The sequence below is a fragment of the Tamandua tetradactyla genome, chromosome 2 (genome assembly GCF_023851605.1).
Source record: "Tamandua tetradactyla isolate mTamTet1 chromosome 2, mTamTet1.pri, whole genome shotgun sequence".
NCBI classification, from domain to species: domain Eukaryota; kingdom Metazoa; phylum Chordata; class Mammalia; order Pilosa; family Myrmecophagidae; genus Tamandua; species Tamandua tetradactyla.
Genome location: NC_135328.1, coordinates 52,059,242 through 52,079,609, shown reverse-complemented (window position 1 = coordinate 52,079,609; position 20,368 = coordinate 52,059,242). Strand labels below are relative to the sequence as shown.

Below are 20,368 nucleotides of genomic sequence, written 5' to 3'. Positions count from 1 at the left end.
CGCGGCGCGGCGGCCCCAGGAGAACATTCGAGGCAGCCGCGGCGTTGGCGGCCCTGGGCCAGTTCGGTATTTGAATAGCACAAAGGAACCGCCTTGGTCTGATTGGCCAGCAGGGTGGCTCCGGGGCGGGCAATGCCTGTCACTCGGGAGGCTCTGGGTGTTTCTATTGGTTCAGCTGGTGTGGGGCGGGGCCCGGGCAGCCGGCTAAATAGCTGGGGCCGGGGCCGGCCGAGGCTCATTGCTTTGGCGCCGTCTGGGGAGTACGGTTCCGCGGGTGGCGCGCAACGCATGGTGGTGGCGCCTCTCGGAGCGCAGCCGACCCGCTGACCCAGGCTCCGTTCCCCATACCCGGCGCGCCCCGGAGGCTGGCAGGAGGTAGAAATAGCAGGGGCGTTAGCAGCAGCAGCGGCGGCGGCAACTGTTTTGCCGCCGCTGTCTCCGCGGGAGCATGGAGTGCGCCCTGGACGCCCAGAGCCTAATCAGCATCTCCCTGCGCAAGATCCACAGCTCCCGGACCCAGCGCGGCGGCATCAAGCTGCACAAGAACCTCCTGGTGTCCTACGTGCTCCGCAACGCGCGCCAGCTCTACCTGAGCGAGCGCTACGCCGAGCTTTACCGGCGCCAGCAGCAGCAGCAGCAGCAGCCGCCCCACCACCAGCTCCAGCACCTCGCGTACGCGGCACCGAGCATGCCGGCTAGCGCGGCCGACTTCGGCCCGCTCCAACTTGGCGGCGGTGAAGACGCGGAGGCGCGGGAACCGGCCACCCGGCACCAGCTGCACCACCTCCACCAGCTCCACCAGCTGCACCTCCAGCAGCAGCTGCACCAGCACCAGCACCCGGCGCCCAGGGGCTGCGCGGCGGCCGGGGCGCCCGCGGGCTGCGCGGGGGCGCTCTCGGAGCTGCCCGGGTGCGCCGCGCTCCAGCCGCCGCACGGCGCGCCCCACCGTGGGCAGCCCTTGGAGCCGCTGCAGCCGGGTCCTGCGCCGCTGCCTCCACCCGCGCCTGCCGCGGTCTGTCTGCGGGACCCTCGCGCCTCGGCCGCCTGTTCCGCGCCCTCCACGTCCCCAGGGGCCGCCCCTCCGGCCGCCGCCGCCTCCCCGCCTGCTTCCCCGGCCCCCGCCTCCTCTCCCGGCTTCTACCGGAGCGCGTACCCGGCCCCCTCGGACTTCGGCGTGCACTGCAGCAGTCAGACCACCGTGCTGGACCTGGACACTCACGTGGTGACCACAGTGGAGAATGGCTACTTGCACCAGGACTGCTGCGCCTCCGCCCACTGCCCCTGCTGTGGCCAGGGCGCCCCGGGACCCGGCCTGGCGCCCGCCGCCGGCTGCAAGCGCAAGTATTACCCCGGCCAGGAGGAGGAGGACGACAACGACGAGGACCCCGGCGAGCTGGGGGCAGAGCCTCCCGGGGGCGCCCAATTCGCCCCCTGCAAGCGCGCCCGTTTCGAGGACTTCTGCCCGGACTCGTCCCCGGACGCGTCCAACATCTCAAACTTGATCTCCATCTTTGGCTCGGGCTTCTCCGGGCTGGTGAGCCGACAGCCGGACTCCTCCGAGCAGCCGCCGCCACTCAACGGGCAGCTGTGCGCCAAGCAGGCGCTTGCCAGCCTCGGCGCCTGGACTCGAGCCATTGTCGCCTTCTAGGGACCCCCGAGGGCACGGGGTCCCGTGGCCCCGCGAGGCTAGGGCCAAACAAAGACTCGGCCAAGGGGCGAGAGAAGGGAGCGAGCGGGAGACGGGCCACTCCGGGCTGAGCTGGAACGAGCAGGGGAGGCGGTTGATGTTTTATAAATTGTAAAATAAAAAGAAAAAGAAATCTAAGATCTTGGACTTTATTTTTGCAAAGAGAAAAAGCGCCTATTTAAGTATGCTTTGTGTTTCTCCTGTTCTTTTTTCTTTTTATTGTAGTGATTGCAGTAGTGTTTAGCGAGGAGCTACTGCCCGAAGGAGGTGTCGGGCCGCAGGGGCGCTCCGGGGGCGCAGCGCAGGAGGGTGCGGGGCCCTGGACGTCGATTCCAACCCGTTGTCAGACTCGAGAAGCCCGCTGCTCCGTTCTCCCTAGTCCTTCCGTAGGGTGAGGGACGGGTCTTGTGAAATCCTGAGGAAAAACAAAGGCAAATTCTATCTCCGAAAGGGACGTTTGGGTCACATTTCCTCTCTGGGGGCGGCCTCCAAAGTTCTCAAAATGAGAAGGCAGAAATGAAAACACTTCAACTTTTTTTTTTCCTTTTCTTCGCGGGGCGGGCGTCTTGAACCCCTCCTCTCCCCGCCCCTCTAGCTGGGTTCTCTTCCCCTCCCCCGCCCGTCTCCCGGATTAGAGGGTGACGCAGGACACCCCGACACTCTCGGACACTGTTTGGGGAAGCGGTGGGGGGGCGGACACGGCGGACTACATTTCCCATCATGCCCAGCACTGCGGTCCTCACTAAACAAAAAAGGAAGTCCATTCCTTCACCTGGATCCCGGCGGCCCCGGGGGAGGGAGGGGCCGGGACCGCCGACTGTTGGAGACTTTTCACTAAGTTCCTGGTCTGATGTGGTGTTTGTGCGTGTGCTTCTAAGTTGCACTGTCTTGGTTCAGCCTTCGGTTGCATTTCATGAAATCTGCATTGTTCGAGCTTGTGAGAAACCAACCCGTCTGTGTTTTCAGCTCGATTGATTTTGTTTAATTTTGAAACCTTTTGTTGTAAAAAGGTGGGGTTCGTCTGCAAGCCCTTTGGCTCTTTACCATCAGCACCATGGGGACCCCAAAACAAGTTGCCAACCCTTCCTTTCTTGGCCCTTCTCCCTCATCCTCTTGTATTTTTGTGCATACTGAATTGTATATCACCGGGTAAAACTGTTAAGATTATTTGTTTAAATTTATAATCTTAATAAAAAGTCGATTATAGAGGATGGTGGTGCCTTGTTTTCAGAGCGGCTTGGGGGTGATGGGGAAGATGGGGGTCAGGAGGGTGGGGCAAGGAGAGACCCCATGCAAATCCCAGCTCTCCCGGGCCTGGGCTGGAGGGATCTGCCCACGTCTGCAGGGCTAGGGGTGGAATGGGGTTGCCACAAGCCCCACCCCCCGCCCCGTGCTCCCACTCCCCAGCAGGACCAACCCCTACGGGAACAGGCGCCCCCATGGTCTCCAGCAGGAAGCTGAGCCAGCGTCCAGCAGATTTCCTGCCCGGTCAGGGCGGCAGGGCCTGGTAGGCCAAGAGTCTGGGCTCTCCGCAGCCGGGGAGCACAGCCGGGGGATGCCTGGGGGTCTCCTGGGCCACCCACACTCCCCGCCCCTCGCCTGCGCCCCGCACGTCCGCCGAGTCTCTGGCTGCAACTTGGGGAAGTTTTTCCCTTTTTTTTTTTAAGTTGAGTTTGTTATCACTGCTCCGTGCCACTTGGTGGTGTGCTGGCGACGTCTCCCTCCCTCCTCGCGCCCCTCCCCTCTCTCTCTCTCTCTTCTCCCTCCCTCCCGCCTCTCTTCCCTCCCCAGTGGATGCAGGCAGGAAGGCTTCAGACGCGCTCTCCCCTCTGACCACCTACGGAATGACCTCAGAGTGGGAGAATGTGCCAAGGCCCCGAGGAAGCTCGCGTTCTCCCCACTGGAACCAAATTCACATCTGGAGCCGCGGCTCGGGCCCGGGGCTGCGCCGGGCGGTTCCAGCTTTGCAAAAAGGGGCTAGGAAAGCAAACCCGGGGGAAAAAAAAACCGAGGAATTTTTTTTAAAGGAAACGGACGGCTTGCTCAGTTTAGTAGTGTCTCTCTCGGTCTCCCCCGACGCGGTGTCTGTCATTCTCTTTCTCCCGCGTGCTCCCCTTTCTGAACGAGCTTCCCCTCCACCCGGCAAGGCGCCTGATACCCCTATCCCAGCCTTCCTGCCTCCCGCAGCGAGAGGAGGGGCTGCCGCCGAAAAGCTCCCACCCCAGACTCCTAGAGACGGATGCAAGCCAGTTCCAGGAGTCCTCTGGGTTGTGGGTCCCGGTGTTGCGCGAGGCGAAGTTCTCGGGGACACGCTCCAGAATGCGGGGGGGCCGCGAAGGTCCGCGGTGGAGGTGAGGGAAGAAGATGACTCTAAAGGCGTGTGTTACGGGGAGAAAAGACCTTGTCACCCCCGAGGCTGTTTTCTCGGCCTCCCACGGGAAGAGTCTTCTGCTGCTGGCGAGGGGGAACAGTGCGTCTACCCCCATCCCCATTTTTTTCCTTCAAGACTAAGGAAATAGCTGTTGGATGCACGGTTTTGAGTCAATCCACCAAGCCAGTTGCCAGAGCTCCCCCTAGCGCCGCTTCCACGGAGCTGCAGCGGTTGCGCCTGGGAGTGGGCGAGGCAAGGCCTGGGTTGGGGAGCTGGGGCATGATGGGGGGGCGTGATGGGGGGGGGGACTGCAGCCGGTTGCGCGGCCCCCACCGGGGGCACAGCGCGGCGTCGGGACCCAGCCTTGGCGGGGACCGGGGTTCCTGGGCAGCACACGTACCCACCCAGGCCTGCGTCGACGAAGGTGCACGTGGTCGCCGCCTTTGTTGGAAGTGCAGAACTTGGCACCGTGAGAGAACCGCCAAGGGGGTTGGGAGCTCCCCACACCACATCGGGATGCCTCTGGAAAAGGAGTGTGGGCCGTGGGCTGCGAAATAAGAGCTTGAATTCAGCTGGACCCCGTACAAGGCTCTCCTCCCCTCTGCCAGTTTTTCTGAGCTTAGCTGTGCAACAAGACTCAGGCAAACGGGGATCCAGTGGAGCTCAGGGATGGGGATGGAGAGCCTTGCCAGTAGCAGAAAAGAGATGCCTTCCCCCATCCTTATCTTTTCAGGGTCAGTCAACCTTGGTCAGGCAAGCAAAGGGTTAATGCTTGACCATACAACTCACTGGCAATCTATGGCACATACTGCAACATATCATACAAAACAGTAACACACTGCACAACCCTAATACTATGCTGCATGCCACACTGTTTGCCACACCCAGCCACATGACGCTGTAAGCAGCATTCTCACGCCACTCACAGTCCCTTAGGACACATGCCAGCCCAGAACATGTAGAAAAACTAGTACTCCGTGCAAAGCACAAGGAAAGACTGGGTGTCTTGGGAGCAGTGGGGGGCAGGAAGGTGGCACATGTCACCTGTCCATAGGAGTCCTTCAAAATGAGGACAAAGCCAGGCAGTCAAGCCAGGAATCCAACTCAGGTCCTCAGATGAGCCCCTCTCTTTCCAGTAAAACGACGAAGCCAGGCCCTCCAAGAGTCCCAGTCAGGAAGGTACCCTGCTGCTTGGAAAAGTGGAGGAATTGAAAGAGACTGGGGACTCCAGGGAGCGACAAGGGAAAGCTTCCAGAAAACATCAACTCCAGAAGCGCGAACTCCCAGCATGTCCTTAGCACCCCCAGGTTAACCAGCTACCCTATACACACACACACACACACACACACACACACACACTTCTCCAAGCTCCTAGGACACTACAGGTCCTGCTGCCCTTGATACGTGGTGTAGGGCTGAGCCAGACTTCAAGCCACGCTCTCAGCCACGTGGAGCTGCTGGGATGACAGCCCAGAGGCTCAGAGAGCTGCAGGCTGCCCTCCAGAGAAGCCGGAGGCTGGGGATGCCCTGGGCTCCCAGGAGAGCCGCTGAGCAGGGCAATGAGCTCTGGGTGCTTTGACGTGTGTATGTTCATGTGTCAGAGCTAGAGAGTGAGAGTGTGTGTGTGTGCCTGCCTGTGTCCCTCTGGTGCGGTACACAGTAGGACCCGGGCCTTCCTGGCTCTTCCATTCTCTCGACCCACATTTACAGCACCGGGCTTACCAGAGCGAACAATAATAGCAAGTAACAACAGCAGATTGCAGAAACAGCAACTCCCTCTCTGTGGATTAACTCACTTAATTTTTCCAACTGCCCTGTGACGTAGATAGTGTTCGCATCCTTGTTTTAGAAATGAGAAAACTTGCCCAAGGTCACACGGCTAAGAAGTGCCCAAACTCTGTCTGCTGGAGCTCACAGTCTAGTGGGGAAGCATTTATAACATATCATCACAGCGCAAGCTCACTGATGGATCTGATGTTGTTTGAGTAACAATATGGGTAAGTTCCAGCTGAGCCTAAACTGGGTTCTGGGATCTGGTCAGATTGAGAGCTCCCTCCCCGCCCCCCACCAATGCTTCATGCTCTGGGTCCCAAGGGTGAGAGATGGAGAAGCACACAGGACAGCGGTGTCTGTGGTCCACCCCACCCAGGACAGAGACAACAACCCAGTTGAAAGCAGCTGGGGCAAAAGATAGGATTTATTGGCTCCTGGTGCTAAACTATATGGTAGGCAGGAGTACAGGCACAAATGGATCCAGGAACAAATTTGGGGGATGCTGTCTTCTCTTGTATGCCTTTCTTTTCTGGATGTAAGTGTGCCACCCTTCTCCTGCAGACCTGCTTCTCTCTGCAGCAGGAGGAGACAGCTCCTGGCTTCCCATCTCACAGCTTTATTATCCAAGAGGGACTGGCCTCTTATTTTCAACTCATAAATTCCCAGGGAAGGATTCTGTCCTGTCCCAAGTCTTCAGTCAAGGAGAAGGGTGGTTGGTAGCCCCCACTGGAAGCTTATGTTGAAAGTGGACAGAAAAAGGGTGCTCTTCTCAGAAAATGGTGGTACTGAATAGAGAAACCAAAAAGGTCTTCCACAGAGAGGGGCTGCAAGCCACCCTAACAGGGGCCTTTTCATGTGGGACTTAGGGAAGTCCAGGGCCCAGGTGGGGCTGCTTTGAGGCCTGAATGATCAAATGCAGCCAGCACAGTGCTGGGAAAGGAACGCTTTCCTTCCTCTTGGCAGAATAGCGGGACTCCAAGGCCATCTGGTGCCTCCCAGATTCGCCAGTCAGGATCACCAGAGGAGGAGAGGCTGAAACCCCAGGTCAGAGGTCTGGGTTCTCCCTGGAGTCTCCATCACAGGGACAGTGGCAAGGGCCAACCACTGGGGACTCAGGGCAGTGAACATCTGCAAAGAGGCCAAAGTGAAAGATCTTGGCTGGCTCCTCCAGGGACTCCCTGAGATAACCAAACAGGCATTGAGGAGAGACCAAGATGCTGGTCAGCAGGACGCAAGGGGAGAGGGGCCACGCTGAGGTTAACAGGGTCACCTTTACACTCCCAGCTGGTGGGGCCTGGCGACATCTGGGGTGCAGGTATTACCTATTGACATATGCAAATGAAAAAGGCTGAACAGAAGCTTGAAAATGTTGAAACAGATCATACTAGGTGGAAGGGTATAGATTACAGACAACCTTTATTTTATTATTCATGCATTTCCATATTTTTCCAAATTTTCTGTAATGAGCATGTATCACTTTTATATTTAGAAGAAAAAAAATTAACAGTACATTTTTCAGAGAAAAATGCAATGTAGCAGGTGCTACGATGAATGGACAGCCTGCCGTGGAGCAGAGAGGAGGGAGCAGCCACATCCAACCTGTCTGGGGTAGGCTCCAGGAAACAGAATGCTCATCTGAGAAGCCTTGATTAACCAGACGTCACCCTCCCCGCATTTGGTTTTTATTAAGAGAAATGCGAGATAGAAGGACCAGCACTTCTCCAGAATGTTGTCAAGGGGTGTCCTGGAGAGGTCCTCCTTGTATATTCTCATCTCTGACCCATGTGCTGGCCCAGTCTTACCCACCAGTCATCACAGGATGATCTGCTCAGAGTTGCTAGATTCTAGGATGGGGTAGGTGGTAAGAGGTAAAAGTGCTTGGGAAATATTTTTAGCAACTTGGGCTAAAACTAAAGAGGAAGCAGCAAAGCCCAGTAGGAACAGCACAGGACGAGGTGCTGGGAGGCCCAAGGTCTGGATCTGTCTTAGCCGCGGACTTACTTTGGGAACTGGGATGAATCACTTCCCTCTCAGGCCCATATTCCCTCATCCTGAGAGATACAGAGGCAAAAAGTAAGGTCTTGTGCCAGCTCTGATGCTCTGACAGCTGAAAAAGCAGCCACCGCCTCTAGCTTTCTGATGATCTGAGACTTTGGTCTGATCAGAGTTAGAAAAAGGCAGGGGGCAATATCAGTGTCCACATCCACCCAGGAGCGTGGTCATTTACCCCTTTCACTTATTCGTTCAATAAATTCATTCATTCATTCAAATATTTGTTGAACATTATATATGTCAGGCTCTGTGCTAGGCACCAACATGCCATTGTGAACAAGACAGATGAGGGCCCTGCCCTCATGGAGCTAATATTCTAGTAGGCAGACAGACAATGAACAAGTAGATCAATAAACAATGAGAAAAGTGTTGTGGGCTCGACATGACTGTTGTGGAGGGAGCAGCACCATTTTAGATCTGGTGATCAAAGAGGCTCTCCTTGGGAAGGCGGCTTTTGAGTCAAGGCCTGAAAGATCCAGCTGTATTAGCCAGGGTACCCTATACTAAGGTAACAAGTTAACTCCCAAATGGCAGAGACTTAAGACAACATAGATTTATTTCCTGACCAGGCAAAGTCTGATTAAGTCAGACAACTCTCCTAGGGAGCTGTCCTCCATGGAATGACTCAGGCTACTTCCATCACAACACACTTCCAGAATCACCATGGCAGAGGAGGAGAGCTGGAGGGCCCCACAAGGGCTCTCCGCAGAGTCTCAGCCTGGAAGTGATTGTCCTCACTTATGCTTACAGCCCACTGTCCTCACTGCAAGGGGCCTGGGAAAGACAGCACTCCTGGGTGCCAGGAAGGGAGAGGTGGCCCGTATGTGGCTGAGAACAAGAAATCTCTACCACACCAGCTGGATGGAACAATAGTGGAAGAGCATTCCGAGCAGAAGGAACAGCAAGTACAAAGGCTAAACCTAGGAATAATTTGGCGTATTCAAGGAACTGAAAGAAGACCCACGCAACTGAGGCAGAGGGCAAGGAAGGTAGGGCCGGGGTCACTGTCGTGAGGTGTTTGGGTCGAATTCTAAATGCAGCAGATGAAAGCCCAGGTGGACTGAATTCAAATCCTATTCAAATCCACATAGGACTTCAACGAGCAGCCTGACATTTCTGAGACTCAGTCTCTTGGGAGGGTGTTGGAGAGATTCATTTACAGTTTATGAAGGGACTTCTCATAGTGCCTGGCACACAGCAAGCACTCAAAAAATGGTAGCAATTATTAGGGCTACGGGAACTCAGATTCCTTCCTTTCCCTAGGACATAGGACAGGGGAGAGCAGAGTGGGAGGAGTGGGGCGGGGATGGGGGAGTGATAACCCAGTATAAACACAATCCGGGTCAGCTACTGCAACCAGTTTCCCCGTGCTGGCAAGCCGGGTGGGGCTCCAGGCAAATCCGGAGTATGTCCCTCTTCCTGGCAGACTGAACCCCATGGACACACCCATCCAAAGGGCTCTCAGCAAAGAGGGAGGATGGCAGTGGGGTTCCAGGGCCACATGAGGGTTCCTTGTGCAGAACTCCCGGCCCGCAGTGGGAGAATAATAGGTGAGTGAACGGGGATCGCTGGCATAAGGCCAGGCCCTCAGGGCAAAGCCCAGGCTCATGGCTCCCGGCGGGTTCTCTGCACTCTCAAAGACCTGAGTGCACACCCATCTATGCCACTTTCTACATGACAATGGGTTCTTCAGTTCACCTCCTGGGGTCTTGATTTCCTTGTCTGCAAAATGAGGGTGCCCTTAAGAGTACCCTCCTGTGCACCGAGGTTTCTAAAGCACTGTACCTGCCATGCAGTAAATGCCCAATAAACAACAACTGCCATGTTGTCACTGGTCAGCTCTGCTTCGATATTAACTTTTCACTAGCAAAATGCAGGAAAGTTTTCCCACTGACACTTTCCTGTTGAACACAACTGATGACTGAAGAAGTGAGAAGGTTGACTTTTTTCCAGAGGAAACTATCAAGATCTGTTTTCTCTGGGATTAGGGGACAGAAGAGGTGTCCTATAAACTGTGTTGGATTTTTTTTGTCTTTCCATAAGCTGGCACTCAGGTTTTACAAAATGTTAACCCCTGGGAAAGTGTCTGGGCATCTGCAGGGGCTGGCTGTTCCTGACAGTCAATATTTACTCAAAAGTTTTAAAACTTTTGTTTAAAACTTCCACAAAGGGAGGGGTAAGTCTGGTATGTATGAATTTTTTTTCAGTTTTCTTTTTCTTTCTTTTTCAAAATTGATGCAAATGTTCTAAGAAATGATCATGATGATGAATATGCAGCTATGTGACGATATTGTGAATTACTGATTATATATGTAGAACAGAGTGATCATATGTTAAGAATGTTTGTATTTGTTTGTTGTTATTTTTTTTATTTAAAAATTTAAAAAAACCTTCCATAGTGGTGAGAGCAATAAATACTTGGTGATTGAATGAGTGGGTAAATGAATGATTGGATGGACCTATTTGTTCATCCTGGGCAATGGCTTGAAGGGAAAACAGATGGTGAGAAATTGCCCCAGTCTGTCCTCTCCAGTCAGGTCCTTCCCCAACCCCCATGGCCCTCGGTCTGGGACTCCTCTCCCTGTGGCTCTCAATTCCAGAGCTTCTTGCACATATCCGTACACCTTCCCACTCTCATTCCCCGATTCTCAGCAGCCTCTCAGGACATTCCACACACACCCCACCACGTGGAACTTGAGGGTCTCCTCTGGTGCCCACATCAACCAGCCTGGGGAGACCTGGGAAGGCTGGGAAATATAGGTTCCCTTTGTTCCAAGGAAGAAATTGAGGCCTGAAACCGGGACATCAGAATGGATCCATACGTGGAGGGTGACAGACCTCTAAGCGACCTGCAGACCTTCAGATCAGATAGAAATTTCCAAGATTCTCTAAGTCAAAGAAAGATGTCCAACCCCCCTGGTTTTGGACCTCTTCTCTACGGGGCCTGTAGTGTTCAGCCTCAGAAACTTAACTAAAACTAACTTGGGCAAAAGGGAAGCTTATTGGCTCAGCAACTGGGAAGTCCACATATCTTTTAGCTTCAAGTGGAGCTGGATTCAGACGCTCACTTGATGCGTCCAGGGCTAGCGCTCTCATCTCTTGGCCTTTTCTACTCTCCTTGGCCTCTTAGGTTTTCTTTGTGGTGTGAGCAAAATGTCCACTGGCTAGGTCCAGCCAGTTTCATGAATATGAGACCAGTGTAGTCCCACAGGGCTCTGTGCTCAGAAGAAATTTATGTTTGGGGTTTAATGCTCTGCAGCTGCCATCTTGCAAATCTTAATATTTTTATCTTTAAATCTGTGTTTTGTAAATGAAGGCTGATGGGACAATGGAGTATGTGCCAGGGGCTTGAAGCTACAATCTCATGAGGCCCCACCTCCTACCACCTGGTGGTACAGGTTTTTGGCCACCCACTACCCCATCCCCTGGCACCCTGGTCCTGCCTGGCCTGCTGTTCCCTGTCCCCAGCTGATGACCACTGCCACCCTCTAGCCTTCATAGGGACTAGTCACAGGCACAGGGAGGGCTGGGATCAGAAGAACATGTCCAGCAGCGTCATGTGGCATGGTGGCAGCCACGACTGCCCTGGGTCGGCAGCACCACAGCATGTTTGGCGGCCAGCCAGAGGCCGTGTCCAGGTTCTCACCCAACCCCAGACTAGGAACTGAGATCCTTGGAGGTCATCCCTCTACTGTGGGTTAGGGCAGCAGGCCTTTGGGAAGGGTAACAGCCTGGCTCGACTTCCAAGACCCCCGGACAGCCAGGGTTCAGCACATCAGTCTGGTGACTGGCAGGAGGAGTCACCCAGCAGCTGTCAGACCTAAACAACCATATAAACAGGATGGACAAGGGTCACGTGCCTGTAAGGGTCTGCATGGCCCCAGCCTGTTGGGGTTGTGGGGAGAATGGTCCTTCTTCCTCCTTTTAAAGTTCTTGACTTGTGTTTATGTTTTCTGACCAATTCAGTCACCTTGCAGGAAGAGCCACAAAAGAGGAATTATGCAATTTCATTGATTCTACATATGAATTAAATACTCTGCATTTACAACTGATATTGCACAATATGAAGAAGAACAGAAAATTCATTCTAAGCATTGGACATTTTCATTTTTCTTTACCCAGAATGACATTAAATAGCAACTTAAAACACCAGGACAAGTCAAAAGGCAGACGGATTCAAAAGAGGTCATGCGTTGAAATGAGCTTTTTTTTTTCCATATATAACTTATTTGTTTTTAATTGCAGTAAAATATACGTAACATAAAAATCACTTTAACCATTTTAAGTGGACGATTCCTTGACATTAAATACATTGACAATTTGGTGTAACTTTCACCACAAATCCAGATTATTTTCATCATCTCAAACCAAAATTTATACTAATACTCAAACTCAAACCATACTCCCCATTCCCCCTTCCACAACTCTGATCAATACTGTTCTGCTTTCTGTCTCATGAAATTGCTTATTGTAATTATTTCATATAATGTATTTTTTTAATCACTAATGATGTAGAAGCTGCTTTTCATATAGTTATTGGCCATTTGAATATCTTCTTTAGAGAAAGATCTATTCAAATTCTTGGACAATTTTTTAATTGGATTGTTTCTCTTTCTGTTGTTGAGGTATAGAATAGCCAGATATAAAGATATGTTTTATATATCAAAACCTTAACAGATCTATGGTTGCCAACTATCTTCTCCTATTCTGTGGGTTGTCTTTTTATTTTCTTATAATGTCCTTTGATGCCCAAAAGTTTTTAATTTTGATAAAGTCGATTTTATCTGTTTTTTGTTGTTGTTGCTTGTGCTTTATGTTGTAAAATCTAAAACTCCATTGCCTTCTATAAGGTCCTGAAGATATTTCCCTGTTTTCTTGTAAGAAAACTCTTGTAAGAGTTTTATAGTATTTGCTCTTATACTTAGGTCATTGATCCATTTTCAATTGATTTTTGTACATGGTGAGAGGTAGGAGTCCACATTCATTCTTTTACATGTGGATTTTCAGTTGTCCCAGCCCCATTTGTTGAAGTGACTCTTCTTTCTGCCATTGAGTGACCTGGCACCCTTGTTGAAAATCACCTAGTCAGACGTGGATTTATGTCTGGATTCTCAATTCTAATCCATTGGTCTGTATGTTTATCCTAATGCCATTATCAACTATTTTAATTATTGTAGCTTTGAGTAAGTTTTGAAATCAAGAAATGTAAAACTCTTTGTTCTTCTTTTTTTTTTTTTTCCCTCAGTTGTTTTGGCTATTCATGGCCCCTTGCAATTCCCATATGAATTTGAGGGTCAGCTTTTCCATTTCTGCAAAAATGGCTGCTGGAATTTTGATAGGGAATGCATTGAATTTGTCATTGGCTTTAGGCAATATTGATATCTAATCAATATTAAGTCTTCTAATCCATGAATATAGGATGTCTTTGCATTTATTTAGATCTTTAATTTCTTCCATCAATGTTTTGTCATTTTCAGTGTATAAGTCTTTCATCTCCATGGTTAAATTTATTCCTAGGTATTTTATTCTTTTAGATAATATTGTAAATGGAATTGTTTTCTTGATTTCTTTTTCAGATTGTCATTACTGGTGTATAGAAACTCAGCTAAGTTCTGTATATTTATCTTGTATTCTGCAACTTTACTGAACTTGTTTATTAATTTTAGTAGTTTTCTTATGGATTTTTTGGAAGTTTTTATATATAGGATCACTGCATCTGTGAATGGGGATATTCTGACCTCTTCCTTTCCAGTTTATATGCCTTTTATTTCTTTCTCTAACCTGATTAATCTGGCTAGAACTGCCAGTACAATGTTGAATAACAGTGATTGATAGCAGAAATCTTTATCTGTTAATCTGAGGGTGAAAGCTTTCAGTCCCTTGTCATTGAGTATGATATTCGCTTTAATTGTTTCATAAATGCCCTTTATCATGTTGTGAAATTCCCTTCTATTCCTAGTTTTCTGAGTGTTTTTTAAAATTACAAAAGGATACTGCATTTTGTCAAATGCCTTTTCTGAATAATTGAGATGATTATGTTTCCGTTCTTCTATTCTATTAATGTGATTATTACATTGATTAAATTTCTTATGTTGAACCATCCTTGCATTCCTGGAATAAATCCCAGTTAATCATGGTGAATAATCCTTTTAATATACTGTTGAATTCAGTTTGCCAGTATTTTGTTAAACATTTTGCATCTATATTCATAAGATATGTTGGTCTGTAATTTTTTTTTCCTTGGTTCTCTCCATCTGGCTTTGGTATCAGGGTAACGCTGGCTTCATGGAATGACTTTTGAAGTAATCCCTTCTCTTCTAATTTTTGGAATAGTTTGAGAATGATTGGTGTTAAATCTTCATTAATATCTGGTATTAATTAATTAATATCAGCAGTGAAATCATCTGGTCTGGTCTTTTCTTTGGGGGAGCTTTCAAATTATTGCTTCAATCTCTTTACTTATTGTAGGTCTGTTGATATTTTTTATTTCTTCTTGGGTCAGATTAGTTATTTTATGTTTCTTGGGATTTGTCCATTTCATTTAGGTTTTATAATTTGCTGGCATATTTGTTCATAATACCCTCTGAGAAGCCTTTTCATTTCTGTAAGGTGGATAGTACTTGATTTTCATTCCTGATTATAGTTCTTTGTGTCTCCTCTCTCTTTTCCTTGTCAGTCTGGCTAAAAGTTTGTTGATTTTATTGATCTTTCCAAAACACCAATTTTCTGGCTTTATTGGTTCTCTCTATTATTTTTCTATTCTCTATTTCATTCCTCTGTGCTCTAATCATTACTGTTTCTTTCTTCTACTAATTTTGGGTTGAGGTTACTCTTCTTGTTCTAGTTTCTTCAGGTGTGAAGTTAGGTTATGGACTTGTGATCTTTCTTCTTTTTTTTAATGTAAGCATTAAGAGCTATAAATTTCTCTCTGAGCCTTACTTTCACTGCATCCTTAAGTCTGATATACTTTGTTTTTGTTTTCATTCATCCCAAGATATTTGCTAATTTTTCTTGTGCTTTCTTCTTTGATCCATTGGTTGTTTCATACCCTTTCCCTGGGTTCTGCACAGTGTTCCACTAGCCTTCAGAGTTCAAAATAGTTGATTTAGAGGGTTCCTGCCAGCTCAGTAGTTGTTCTGGTGGAGGGACAGGGTTCTGGAGCATCTTACTCAGCCATTTTCCCACAGTCCTCCTTTATGTACCTTTAATTTTTTTTTTTTAAGTGGTGGGTTCAAGGTCCGGCAATCAAACCCGAGTCTCCCGCATGCAAGGCGAGCATGCTACCACTGAACCTCCCACGCACCCTGGTTCCTTTATGTGCCTTTATTGGCACTTTTTCCTGATTTTTGAACACAAGTCCCCACATTTTTATTTTTCACCAGGCCCCACACAGTATGAAGCCACTATGAAGTAAGCCAGTCGGGTCATTGGCATCCCAACCAAACACCTCAGCAGCTTAGCTACCCTGGCAAAAGGGGCAGTCTCCCCCTCAGCTCCATCAGAAAGTACCAGGATCTCATTGGCACAGCCTGGGTCACATGCTCATTCCTGAACCAATCACAGTGGAAGGAGGCTCAGGGTCCCTCTGATTGGCCAGGTCTGGGGCATGTGTCCCTCCCTAGGACTAGGAGGTCCATCAGCCCCACCGTCACCTTTTCTAATGGGTCACCATAGGTAAGAAGGATTCTGTTATCCAGGAGAAAGGGAGCTGCACAGGTACAAACCACCATTGTCCTTCCTTTATACACCCTGTTCATGCTTAGTTTAAAAAATAAAGACTATAGAATATCAATGGATCAGGAGAGGGCAGTTCAGTTCTACCCTTCTGACTCACATTTCCTTGGCCTCCTTTGCTGGATACATCCCATTCTTCTAAATGCTGTGGCGTTCCAGGCCTCCAGCCTCTAGCCCCCTTCTCACTACATGCCAACCCCTCCTGGACATCAACCCACTGACAACCCCCAACTTTATGTCTCCAGCTGGGACCTCTACCCTGAATGCCAGCCTGGGGCTCCCCACCTGTGTGAACTCTCTTCTTGGGGTATTGGGCACCTGAGAGCTTATCTGTCTGAAACCTCTAAGAGTCACTCCCAATCCCTGCTACTCTTCGAGATTTTCCCTTCCCAACTGGCATGACCATCCAGCAAGTTGTTCAGGCCAAAAACTTTGGAACTATCTCGAGTCCTTTTCTCAAAAACCCAAATCCAATCTGTCAGCAATTCCTCTCAGCTCTCCCTTTGGAATAGATTCTAAACCTTCTATTCTCACCATCATGGCCTTTGTGCTCCCCTGGTACAGAAGCATCACCTCTCACCAGGACTACTGCACTAACTTCCTAAATGGTCTTCCTAATTCCCTCTTACCCTCCTACTGCCCATTCTTCTCTCCGTATTCTTACAGTTTACGATGCTTATGTCAGATTATGACACTTCATGACTCAAAACTTCCTAGTAGTTAAATGTTTAAAACTCATTGGGGAGGAGGAGCTAATTGTAGCATTTGCTGATTTCTGTGGTGTAAATACTCCCACCTTGATCAATTTCAAGCTGCCAATGTGACATCATTGAATGTGGAGTGGGAAAGATATATGCACAATCAGCTTTCACAAGCCAGCTTGAGGAACTCCAGCGCACCAGTCCCAATTCCACTTGGGACAAAATATAAAGTTCTGCTACTATGGTCTGCAAAGCTGTTCTAGTTTGCTAGCTGCCAGAATGCAATATACCAGAAACAGAATGGCTTTTTAAAAGGGAAATTTAATAAGTTTCTAGTTTACATTCTAAGGCTGTGAAATTGTTCAAATTAAAACAAGTCTATAGAAATGTCCAATCTAAGGCATCCAAGGAAAGATACCTTGGTTCAAGAAGGCCAGTGACGTTTGGCATTTCTCTCTCAGCTGAAAGGGCACATGGAGAACATGGCAGTATTTGCCAGCTTTCACTCAGGCCTCTTACTTCATGAAGCTCCCAGAGATGCGTTTTCCTTCTTCATCTCCAAAGGTCACTGGCTGGTAGACTCTGTGGTTCTTTCATCCTTCTGTCGTGGTTCTGCAACTCTCTCCTTTTTCTCAAAAAAGGAACTCTCTCCAAAATGTCTCCTGTTTTATAGGATTCCAGGAAACTAATCAAGACCCACATAGAATGGGTGGAGACATGTCTCCATCTAATCAAGTTTAATACCCACAATTGATTGAGTCACGTCTCTGTGTAGATAACCTAATCAAGTTTCTACTCTATAGTACTGAACAGGGATTAGAAGAAACCATTGCTCCCACAAGATTGATTAGGATTAAACATGGCCTTTCTAGGGTACATAAATCCTTTCAGACCAGCACAAAGGACATACCTGATGTAGCCTGGTTACCTCTTCTCCCATTCCCACCACTCTCTCCAGCATTGAATGCATACAAGCCTCCTCCTCACCATTCCCCCAATGTGTTTCCACCTCAGGGCCTTAGCACATGCTGTCTGCTTTGTTAGGAATGTTCTTCTCCCAGCTCTTTCCTGGCTAACTCTCTCACTTCACACAGGTCTCTGCTCAAATGTCACCTTGACTAACCCCTCTAAAATAGTATCCCTCCATCACACCTTCATTTTTCCATAGATTCTATCACTGCCTGATGTTTTACTGTATATTTATTTCTTCATTTGTCTGTCTTCTTAACTAGAATGTAAATTCCACAGGTCAGGAACTGATCAGTCCACCATTCTGTTCCCAACACCTGGAGAAAACAATGCTTGGCCACATAGTAGGTACTCAATAAAATTTTGTTGGTTGAATGGTGCTTCTTGTGGGTCAGGCAGGCATTGGAAAGATGGCTGTGGATGGGCCTCGTCTCCATCAGTGTAGGTGGGAAAATGGGGAGAAAGGCTCCAGAGAGAGGCCTCAAAGGTGTGGAAAGAAGGTAGCAAGGTGGACCAACTGCTTCCAGGATGGCCTTAAGTGTTTGGATTAGCACTTGTACCCTTGTTCTGCAATGGCAGGTGACATCTGAAGGTTATCAAGAGCAGTGGGGAGGGAAAGCAGGGCAGACAACAAAAAGTCAGGGTGAAGACGAAGGGGCTTCCGGAGGTCTTTATTGTTATCTGATTAGAGTCCTATCTCCGAGGCAGGCCTTATGGGATGGTTAAGGAAGGTAGCCTGAGAAGTAGGTGGTGCGAGTAGACAGAGCCCAAGTTGGATAAGGGAAGGTCTTTGCCTGCTTTCTCAGTCATAGAGACCAGGGCCTAGGCAATGGAGGACACAACCCATCTGGACTGACCCTGGGCTCTAGGAGAACTGGCATCTCAGCACACAGGCTCCAGGAGAGGGGACACTTTTCCCCAAGCTCCCACTTGGTCTCTCTCTTTGCTACTTTGCCTTCCACCCTTGGGAACATCCTTCAAATTCAATCTGCCCAATGCCAAGTCCACATAGTCTGGCCTGTCTCATCAAGGATGCCATCTAAGCTTAGGAGTGAACCACAGAATGGCAAAGCCTCAGACCTTGAGACTCTGGACTGTCGTCTATGCCAGGGTAATACCCGATGCAGCCCCTGGGTGATGAGGGGCAACTTGGCACCCAGGTCTCCATCCAGCACCTGACATCCAACTTTTCCTATGATAACTCCAGGGACAGAGAACTCACTTTTATTCATTAATTCATTCAACAAATATTTATCAGGAACTATTACTCTGAGCCAGCCACCGTTTCATGTACTGGGAGCTCAATAGTGACTGCTACAGACTGTTTCCTGACCTGCAGAACTTACATGACAGTGAGAGGAACAGACGATAATCAAGTAAATAAGTCAACAGATAATAAAATTTCAGATCATGGGTGCCATAAAGGCATTGAGCAGAGTGGGTAGGATAGAGAATGGCTGGTGTGGGGAGAGAGTTTCTCAGCAGCAACTCAGAAAACTTGGGGAGGGCCTCTCTGAGAAGGCAGCCTTTGAGCAACCTGAACAACCAGAGAAGCTGGCTGCTCAGCCTGGGGCCCAAGATATCCAATCAGCAGGAACAGAGGGTGCAAAGGCCCTGGGGTAGCGATAAGCTTGACATCTTGGAGGACCAGGGAGAGGGCAGTGACTGGAGCACAGGGGGTGAGGGGAGAGTGGAAGGGGTCCTAGGGCACAGATCATATAGTGGATTTCTTCTGTTTGCAGTGAGAAGCCTCTTGAAGGATATCATGGAATTCACCTTGGAGCAGCTCAGGTACATCCTAGTTACAGAGTGGAGGTGAGAGACCAGAGAGAAGGCTGACATAGTTATCCAAGGAGAGTTGATTGTAGCTGGGACAAAAGTGGCTGCAGTGCAGGTAGAGAGAAGTGAACAGATTTGGTTTATTATTTAGAAGGAGAGCCAATAGGACCCCCTGACGGGTTGGCTTTGGGGATAGGAGAAAAGAGAGGAATTAAGGGTGATGCCTGGATTTGAGGCCTGATGGTTGCTGTTCACTGAGATGGGCTGCTGGGGTCTGGGACCAGAACCAGGAATCCATTTTGGCCATGATCAACTGACAATACTGTAGGGAAGTCTTCTTGCCCAGCAGAAAGGTCCCCATCCTGATGTCACTTGTAGGACCTGGGTCAGATTGACGCTGCCAGCATGAACTGGAAACCCAGGGCAGTCACCAAAGTTCTCCAAGCCCCAGTCTCCTCATCCCTGAGAATGGTGATGCCCAAGGTCTTGGCTTGCTGTGGGGACTCCATCAGGGACGTGTAAAGCCCTCCTTATACATTGACACAAAGTGATACAAGCCTTTAGCCAGGATCCTCGTTACTGTCATTACTGTCCTGTCTCTTGTCAGCTTTGTGTGATTTGGCCCTGCCTCCCTGAAAGAAACCGGGCAGTGGGAGAAGGTGTCCCTCAGACAGTGCCAGGGTCTGGGGCTAGTGCAGGAGAGATGGGCTCTGAAGCAGAACATGGAGGGGGCTCTCAAGCCATGACCAGGGACAGCCCAGGGCAGCTGGGGTCCACTCTAAGACCTCAGTTTGGGCCCCAGAGCAGCTGCATGGGCATGAGCTTCAGCAGAAAGAAACCTAGTGCCTCCACTGAACTGCCTCAGATGTGACTTGGCACACCTGAGATTCATCTCCCTCCTCTGTGAAATGGGGACAATAGTCCACTGCATCTGTGGGGGTGAAGTGAGGCAAGCACACAAGCACTTAGCCCAGGGCCAGACACACAGGCTGGGCTCAGGAGCCACCAGCTCAGAATCTCTGGGGAAACTCCCAGGGGTTGAAGCAGGCGGCTTCTGTAGCCTGGAGCAGCAGTGGCACATGACCACATAGGGGTGGAGGATCCAAGAATTGGATGGAGTGGGTCAGGGGCAGCTCCTGAAGGGGTTCATTCAGCCAGGAGGACTCAACACACCAGCATGATTCAGGTTGGAGCCAAGCCTAGAGTCAACAACCAGCAATGAGGTGGCTCCCTCCTACCAACTCTAGACCCGCCTCTGTACCTCAGAGCCTTCCCAAGGGAGTCTTTGTGGCCAGGGTTCCC

General features: G+C 49.7%; 1 protein-coding gene across 1 annotated transcript; it reads left to right on the top strand.

The window, feature by feature from the left end:
* Positions 1-252: 252 nt before the first annotated feature.
* Positions 253-1,825, top strand: IER5L (immediate early response 5 like). The gene has a single exon (XM_077133556.1). The coding sequence runs from the start codon at positions 449-451 to the stop codon at positions 1,646-1,648; it is 1,200 nt and encodes a 399-aa protein (XP_076989671.1). The 5' UTR covers positions 253-448; the 3' UTR covers positions 1,649-1,825.
* Positions 1,826-20,368: the final 18,543 nt, after the last annotated feature.

Bases quoted from the DNA above. Each gene is read 5' to 3' on its own strand.
- IER5L (XM_077133556.1), top strand. From the start codon at position 449: ATGGAGTGCGCCCTGGACGCCCAGAGCCTAATCAGCATCTCCCTGCGC.